This window comes from Cicer arietinum, chromosome 4 (assembly GCF_000331145.2).
Source record: "Cicer arietinum cultivar CDC Frontier isolate Library 1 chromosome 4, Cicar.CDCFrontier_v2.0, whole genome shotgun sequence".
NCBI classification, from domain to species: Eukaryota; Viridiplantae; Streptophyta; class Magnoliopsida; order Fabales; family Fabaceae; genus Cicer; species Cicer arietinum.
This window is the reverse complement of record NC_021163.2, coordinates 49743695-49753509: the sequence shown is the minus strand read 5'-3', so window position 1 is coordinate 49753509 and position 9815 is coordinate 49743695. Positions and strand designations below refer to the sequence as shown.

The following is a 9815-nucleotide window of genomic DNA, read 5'->3' as shown; positions in this document are numbered from 1 at the left end:
AAGTCTGGACAATGCTACCCAAGTTTTCACTTTGGATCAGCAAAAGGCTTTGCTTGCTTTAATTCAGGTTTCCACATCCTCCTCTACTAGCACTGTAAATCAACTTCAACATTCACCTCCTATCAATTTGGGTAATTCTTTTTCCCATCAAATTTCTAATTTAGCTTCTAACCATTCTTGGATTATGGACACAGGTGCAACTGATCATGTTTGCTTTTCTGCCAACATGTTTCAATCTATTAAACGAATTCAGCCTGTTTCCATTAAATTACCTAATGGTTCTTTGATTATTGCTCAATTTGTTGGGACTATTTTCTTTAACAATGATTTTTACTTAAATGATGTTCTTTATCTGCCTCAATTTTCTACTAATCTCATTTCAGTTCCTCGATTAACCAATTCTCTTAATTGTCATCTTGTATTTCATGCTACTAATTGTTTGATACAGGACAACATCTCCCTGAAGATGATTGGTACAACTAGTATTCATCATGGCTTATACTTGCTTGATTTTCCCTCTTTTCATACCCCTGTTCAGATTCATAATTGTACTATCAATTCTATTTTGCAAACTAGTTTACACCATGTTTTAGGTTCCAATTGTAATCTTTGGCATTTTCGCTTTGGGCATCCATCTGGTGATACTTTGCAACATCTTAATAAAGAGTTTTCCTTTGTTATTGTTAATAAAAGTGTCATTCCTTGTGATATATGCTTATTTGCCAAACAAAAGCGATTGCCTTTTCCACATAGTTCATATGTTTCTGCTGCATGTTTTGATTTAGTCCACATGGATATTTGGGGACTTTTTTCAGTTCCCTCTATGTTTGATTTTAGATATTTTCTAACGGTTGTTGATGACAAGAGTAGATTTTGTTGGATATTCCTTATGAGACTTAAATCTGAAACAACTGTTCTTGTTAAATCTTTTGTTTCCCTTATTCAAACACAATTTGATAAGAAAATTAAATGTATTAGAACCGACAATGGAAATGAGTTCCTTATGAAAGATTTTTACAAAACTCATGGAATTTTACACCATACTTCCTGTGTTGATACCTCTCAACAAAATGGCATTGTTGAGCGAAAACATCAACACATTTTAAATGTGGCACGTGCTCTTTTGTTTCAATCAAAATTACCCTTAATTTTTTGGGCTCATGCCATTGTCCATGTTGTTTTTATTATCAATAGACTACCTTCCAAATTACTTCAGTTTAAATCCCCTTATCATATACTTTTTGATCATTCTCCTGATATTTCTTCTTTAAAAATATTTGGTTGTTTATGTTTCACTGCCACTATCCATTGTCAAAGAAAAAAGTTTGATTCTAGATCCCGCAAATGCATTTATCTAGGACAGAAACCTGGTACCAAAGGTCATGTCCTATTTGATTTGAATAATAAGGAAGTTTTTTTTATCAAGGGACACTATTTTCTTTGAGTCAATTTTTCCTTATTCTATTGATAGTGTTCAACATAAACAACCACAATCTAACAATTGTGCTACTGAGTTTGTTATTGATGATTTTTTTTGTACTAGCTTCCCTTCCCCTTCCCATTCCCCTGTTTCCCCTGTTATTTTGCAAGACGTTGCAGGTTCTACTTCAGATAATTCTTCCTCTGCTGTTGAATCTACTGAAACAGCAACACTTCCACCTACGAATGAGTGTACAGTTCCTACCTCTGCTTCGTCCACTGCTGATCATACCTCTCCTGCTAATCAATTGCCCATATTCATTCCCAGACGCAGTGGCAGAACCATTAAACCTCCTTCATATCTTACTGATTTCCATTGTTCTCTCTTGCAAGGTAGTATAAACAACAACATTTTAGTTCCTAATCAACTTAAAGGTACTCCGTATCCATTATCCACTTTCATTTCTTATGACAATTTATCTTCTGCTCATAAATTTTTTACTATTAATGTTTCTACTTTAAAGGAACCTTCTTCCTATTCAGAGGCCATTAAAGACTTCAATTGGAGACTTGCTATTGACTCTGAACTCCGGTCACTTTTAAACAATAACACTTGGGAGTTAACTACTTTACCTTCCGATAAAAAAGTGATTGGTTGCAAATGGGTTTTTAAATTAAAATTTCATGCCAATGGTACTATTGAGCGCTACAAAGCACGCCTTGTAGCCAAAGGATTTAACCAAACTGAAGGCCTTGATTATCTTGACACTTTCAGCCCTGTGGTTAAAATGACAACCATTAGATTACTACTTTCAATTGCTGCCATAAAAAATTGGTTTCTTTTTCAACTTGACATAAACACAGCTTTTCTCCATGGGGATCTAATTGAGGATGTCTACATGAAGGTTCCTCCCGGCTTTCATGTTCAACATAAATCTCACGTTTGCAAACTTAAACGATCCCTTTATGGATTAAAACAGGCTAGTAGGCAGTGGAATATGAAATTATGTTCTTCTTTAAAACAATTTGGTTTTCACCAATCTAAATCTGACTATTTCATGTTTACTCGCTCTACTTTTGCTGGTTTTACTGTCATCCTTGTTTATGTTGATGATTTGCTTCTTGCTGGTGATAACTTGGTTGAAATAAACTCTGTTAAGACTTCTTTACAAACTATTTTTAGCATTAAGGATCTTGGTGTTCTTAAATATTTTCTTGGTTTCGAAATAGCACGTACTAAAAGAGGTATTTCCTTATGTCAAAGAAAATACTCTCTAGATCTTCTTGAAGATACAGGTTTGCTAGGTTCGAAACCATGTTCTACACCCATGGATCCTAATTTAAAATTATTTATCACTTCTGGTCAACCTCTAAGCAATGTTACTATTTTTCGTCAATTGATCGGCAAACTGTTGTATCTTACAAATACTCGCCCTGATATTTCTTTTTCGGTTAACAGGTTAAGTCAATTTTTATCAGCTCCAACTGATATACATCTGAATGCTGCCCTCCGCATTCTCATATTCATCAAAAACAGTCCTGGGAAAGGTCTTTTTTTCCCAGCTAACTCATCTTTCAGCATCAAAGGTTTTTGTGATTCGGATTGGGGTGCTTGCTCAGACACTAGACGTTCTACTACTGGATTATGTTTCTTTCTTGGTTCATCCTTAATTTCTTGGAAGAGTAAGAAACAACCAACTGTTTCTCGGTCTTCATTTGAGGCCGAATATCGAGCCCTTGCGCAAGCCACTTGTGAAGCACAATGGCTCTTGTTTCTACTATGTGATTTGCACATTATTCATCCAAAACCAGTTGTCATCTATTGTGACAACAAGTCAGCCCTTCATATTGCATCTAATCCGGTATTTCATGAGCGGACAAAACATCTTGAGATGGATTGTCACGTCGTCCGAGACAAAATTCAAGCAGGAATTCTACATCTTATGCCTATATCTGCTGCTGATCAGACAATTGAATTATTCACCAAAGCTTTACATCCTTTTCCTTATTTTTGCCTTTTATTCAAACTTGGAATGTTAGACATCCATTCCAGTTTGAAGGGGACTATTAGACATACCTAATGTATTTTACTACCTTTGTTACCTCATTTTTATTTAGTGTTATAATTAAGATATAATTAGTTTTGCCTATCCCCTTTTTATTAGGCTTTTTGTTTTTAGTTAGTTAGATAGATATATCTTCCCTTTGGGTTCAATCCTATATAAAATAGAGAGAACCCCTCTTTTGTAAAGTAAGAAAGATTTATTGTAATCAATATAGAGGTATTTCCATATATGCCCTCCATTGAATATGAAATTTACTAACAATTATTAATTTGGTTTACTTCAAATAAAAAATAGAGTAATTAATATATGCAATCTATTTGTTACCTAGTTCACACATGATATAATAAGACATTATCCTTGCCTAGAACTTCTATCGTTAATACAAAGAATATAAAATGGAGACAGTAATTTTTTTTTTTTTTTAAATTGCATTATCTAAAGGGATTTATAATTAGTTGGGAGGAACATATATATTAGAATGATAAAGATGCATGTTATATGTTCAACTCCATTTTTAACACAAAAAACATCTAACTAACTACTAATATTAACCAATTCAAAGAAAAAGCTTCTTAAAAAAAATCTAAAATAAAAATCCACAAAACTCTATATCCTTTCCTCTCTTGAAAATTAAATACTTACAGTAAAATTAAGAAGAAATTTAATTAAGTATTAAATGTTAAAAATTAATTTGAATATTGTGTGTGTGGGGTAGGAATTAATAAATTTATCATAAAATTATATAGGGAAGAATGCATTATACTCTCTCTCTCCCCACAGTTCATAATTTCAATTTTTTCATTCTCTTGTTTCAAATATTTTCTTTATTAAAAAAAACACTCTTGTTTGAAGGACTAAACACATATTACGTGGTTTACCTCAAATATACAATTGAATAATATATTCAATTTATTTTATTATGCACCAAACACATAATAACTTTTTTTTATATGATTCTTTTATCTTATTCGTCTGTATCAAAGATACAGAATCGAGAGAGTGAGGTTTTGTAAAATTACATTACTTGAAATAAAAATTAAAAATGAGGGAATTTTAGTTTTCATCCCCGAAATTATAAAGACATTTTCAAGTTACCCTCTTTTTAAATTATTGTTTAAAGTTAGATACTTACAATAAAATGAATTTTTAAAAATTAACCCTTTGGAGCAATAATTTGACATTGATAATTAATTTTAAGAAATAATATAATATTAAGTATTAAATGTTTGAAATTCTAAATTATTGACAATACTTTCTTTGATCTTGATTATAAAGAAATTTATTGAAATGCAATTAATGCTCTTTATATCATAAAAAATTAATTCATTCTTAAAAGTGTTCTTCATGAGAATTTATTCTACGAGGATAAATGATTCATTGAAAAATAAAATTTAGATTAATTTGACATATTATAAGATAGATATCATTAAAGTATAAGTTAAGTTTACTTAAGACGACAAAATATGATAATTTTATTATTTATATTTGAGATCGATGAATTATATGATAAAATTTCAACATAAATGACATACAATTAATAACTTTAAATATTTATTTTATTATTTCTCTCATTTTAAGGATTAAAAAAATACTAATTTAACCAACATGAGATGAATTTAGCGAAACTAATTAGATTTCCACGATATAGTAAATTTAAATTCAAATTTTTATCGAGAGAGATATCTATATTTAGTGTCTGACGTGTCTCATAATAAACCAAAAAATCTATTAGCTTAAGACCAAAAAAAAAAATAAAATACTAACTTACAATTTCAAAAAATTAAAGAAGATATACTAAGCAATTTTACATATTTTATATTGGTATTTCATCGTAATCGTGATCATTTGATATGTAACATCATATTGTATAATTTTTAAATCAATAACAATTATCTAATTATTTGTTGTGGTCGAATTATTTGTTGTCGTGCGACGAGAGTTATTATTAATTGTCGGTATAAAACATTTTTAGCATAGCCTTGGATCTCCTTTGATATTCTCTTTTGATAATATTCGTTATTCTCAATTTTGGTCTGCTCATCTTTTCCTTCTTCCTTGTAACAGTAATATATTATGTCGGCTAAATACCATTTGTGGTTTCTTAACTTAATTTCAGTTAACGTTTTAGTCATTTATTTTTTTTTCACAATTTGATCCTTTATTTAAATTTTAAGTGACAATTTGATCTTTTATGTTTTAAAATGTCAACAATGTTATCCTTATTTTTTGCAAAAATTTAAAAAATTCATCAAAAATTTCAAACAAAATCTATAAAATTAATTATCATCCTCAATATAATGCAATTTCATCAAATTCACAACTTAAATCTTTAATAAATTCATATTTTCATCTCTAACAACATCAAATAAAAAATGACAAATATGAGTTTATTTGAAGATTTGAGTTACGAATTTGATGAAATTTATTTTATATTAAAGAATATAATTAATTTTATGGATTTTGTTCAAAAATTTTGATGAGTTTTTGAATTTTTGTAAAAAAAAGGATAACATTGTTGACATTTTAAAACATAAAAAATCAAATTGTCACTTAAAATTTAAATAAAAGACCAAATCGGAAAGAAAAATAAAAAATAAAAGACTAAAATGTTAACTGAAATTAAGTTAAGGGACCACGAGTGGTATTTAGCCTATTATGTTTTACAAGATGAAAATATACAAGATAATTGATCAATGATTTGTAAAAACCTAAATTCCTTCAAAAGTATATGTATTTTAATCTTTCATGTTCAAATTTGAAACAACATAAAATGTTTGAAATGCATCCTACTCCTAGTCACCATGGTCCTATACTTGATTGGTTAGTATTGCATTAATAATTGTAGTCTCAATTTGTTTTATGTGTTCATGTTCTTTTATGAATTAGAAATATATCAATTTTTTATTTTATCTATTTTTGTTTATATTTTGAGAACAAATACATATATTCAGTGTTAATTAGAACTACCATATGTAAGTTTTTCATATGTCCAAACCTTATAACTCATTGAACTGAAATAATTAATGTCATGTATGATGCAGTGTATGGAATATTTGAAAGAATGGCTTTCTATGGGATATCATCAAATTTATTTGTATATTTGACAAAGAAACTTCACCAAGGAACTGTTACCTCTTCAAACAATGTCACCAATTGGATTGGCACCATTTTCATTACTCCAATATTAGGAGCTTACATTGCTGATGATCACCTTGGCCGCTATTGGACTTTTGTCATTTCCTCCCTTATCTATTTATCCGTACGTCACTCAATATCATTTAATCTTTCTATAGCACCAAAATATCTTAATGAAGATGTCTCTCGGTGTCCGATACATGTCAGTGTTTGACACCAATACATTAATTACATTCAACTAATTCATTTTTTTATTGGTGTCAACGTATCAATATCCTATCCGTGTTAGTATTGGTGTTTCATAGTTTAAACTATGTCTGAAATATATGATGTGTTTCTGTGTCTGACACACGTCGATCTTTGACACTCATATGACACTTGTTTGAAAACAAACGTTCCAATTTTTTCTCTTTACTTAGATACATCTTAGACACAGGCGAAGGTTAAGTATGTGTCATAGCAATAATTAATGATCAATGAGGGGTTAAATATATTAATTTTGATTATCAATTTAGAACTTTTATAAATAATGTTAATATACATCTAATTTACACATGAATTTACCACATTTCTTTCATTTTGGCTTATATTTCGAGGTAGAGAGTAGTTATAACTAGTTGCTAATTCGACACTATACTCTCTCTGTACCTGTATAATTTACATTTATAATGTCGACGTGTTAGTGTCTATGTCGTATCATGTGTTCATGTTCGAGTTTGTTCATGATTGATGGTTATAGCATCTTGTTTAGTATAATGGAGAAGGTATTATGTTAATTCAACTGTGATGGTTAAATAATGAATTAGTTTTTGTTATTGGCAGGGAATGTGTCTGCTAACACTAACTGTTTCCCTTCCAAGCTTAAAGCCACCTGAATGTCATGAAACAGATGTTACAAAATGCAAGGAAGCTTCAACACAACAGCTAGTTGTATTCTATGTTGCACTCTACACTCTAGCAGTGGGAACAGGTGGAACCAAACCCAACATTTCAACCATTGGTGCTGACCAATTTGATGATTTTGATCCTAAAGAAAAGACACTTAAGCTTTCATTCTTTAATTGGTGGATGTCTTGCTTTGTCATTGGATCTTTGTTTGCATTTACAGTTATAGTTTATATTCAAGATAATGTTGGATGGACTCTTGGTTATGCTTTTCCAACTATTGGATTTGCAATATCAATCATCACATTCTTGGCAGGCACACCTTTCTATAGACATAAATTGATCAAAGGAAGTCCTTTTACTAGCATGGCTAAGGTCTTTTTTGCAGCTCTAAGAAAATGGAAGGTAGTTGTTCCTAATGACCCTAAAGAACTTTATGAGCTTAGTTTGGAACAGTATGCAAAGAAAGGGAAAATCAAGATTGAACTGACTCAAACATTCAGGTATTAATTTTAGCATACTTTCTCATCAACTTAGGTTCTGTATATATTGATTCATTTAAACTTCTGGCATAAACACTTATATGACATCAATGGTGGATCTAGCACCCTAACTCGAGGGTGCAACAAATGAGAGTACTTTTAAATTTTGGCTATGTTGGGCTTAACGTGCAAAAAAAGATCAAAGTGGTCAGAATGTAAAAAAATTTAGGGGTATTGGTGATGTTTTTTGAAGTTTAAGGTGTACAGGTGCATAGCATCACCATACACTGGATCTGTAAGCTTATGAAAATATCTATAAGATGTTTTCAACTTATTTCCATAAGCTCTCTCTCATGTAGTATATGAAGACAACTTCTAAATTATATAAAAATAATTGACTATTTTATCCGTTTTTTATAAAACTTGATTATACATAGACATTTATATAAAAAATTAAACTATTTATCCAAACATATCTGTATGGTTTTACTATGAAAGCCTGATTACTGTGTTTAGAAATGTATGTGCAGATTCCTTAATAAGGCATGTGTGGAAAGTGGTTCAAGTACTTGTAGTGAATGGATGCTATGCACAATAACACAAGTAGAAGAGACCAAACAAATCCTTAGCTTAATCCCTATTTGGGTTGCAACCTTTATTCCAAGTGCAATGATTGCTCAAATAAATACCCTTTTTGTGAAGCAAGGAACTACTCTTGATAGATCCATTGGTAACTTCAATATTCCTCCTTCAAGTTTAGCTGCATTTACAGTTTTGACCATGATCATCACATACATACTCTATGAAAGTTTCTTTGTCAAGATTATGCAAAAGTTGACTAACAATCCAAGAGGAATCACTCTCCTTCAAAGAATAAGCATAGGATTCATAATCCACATTTTGATAATGATAATTGCATATTTAACTGAAAAACATAGACTTAATGTTGCAAAAGAACATGGTGTAGTCGAAAACAAAAGGTTGGTTCCATTGAGCATATTCATTTTAGCTCCTCAATTTATACTTATGGGAATGGCGGAAGCCCTTTTAGAGGCCGCGAAAATTGAGTTTTTCTATGATCAAGCACCAGAAAGTATGAAGAGTCTCGGAACTTCGTATTCGTTGACTACTACTGGCATTGGTAGCTTTTTAAGCACTTTTCTTCTCTCAATAGTTTCACACATCACTGAGGAACATGGTCACCATCAAGGGTGGATAAAGAACAACTTGAATGCTTCTCATCTTGATTATTACTATGGATTTTTGGCAATACTAAATATCATGAACTTTATGTTCTTTATGGTTGTTTCAAAGTCCTATGTATATAGAGCTGAAGTTTCAGATTCTTTGAAAGTGATTCAAACAAAATTGACAGAGAAGATAGGTTCAAAGTAAAATCAAGTGAATTTAAATTGATTAGAAAAGATGTATAAATTATCCATGCCTGTGATCTTGATGATGCTTCAATTTTTTTCCATTGTTTCTTGTATTAATTAGGAATATTAAAAGAACTAGATGCACTAAATGCATAAGAACCATAACATGTTTAAAGAATAATTAAATGGGTTTAAAATAATTTTTCCAACTAATAGTATATAATCCATAGCTAACAATTCACGTGTATAAAAAAAAAAACTCCAATCTTAGAATGAATGATCTATTTGAGTAATTCACGTGGATTAAGAAAAATATCACTACAAGAAAATATTCGTATATTTATGAAAAATTATTCATAGATTTCAGTTCGTGAATAAATTATTTGGTATCTACAAAAAATCGTATGTATGTTTTTTTATAGAATAAATCGATTTTTTTAATTAATTTTAAC

At 30.3% G+C, this 9815-nt stretch overlaps 1 protein-coding gene across 1 annotated transcript in view; it reads left to right on the top strand.

Annotated features, from left to right (window-relative positions):
• The window catches only part of LOC101508453 (protein NRT1/ PTR FAMILY 5.2-like), an 11845-nt gene extending 2463 nt beyond the window's left edge, over positions 1-9382 (top strand). Inside the window, exons 2-4 of the mRNA XM_004497960.3 lie at positions 6527-6744; positions 7443-8008; positions 8518-9382. Of these exons, the coding sequence (XP_004498017.1) occupies positions 6527-6744; positions 7443-8008; positions 8518-9382 (1649 nt within the window). The remainder of the gene's footprint in view (positions 1-6526; positions 6745-7442; positions 8009-8517) is intronic.
• The last annotated feature ends 433 nt before the right edge of the window (positions 9383-9815 follow it).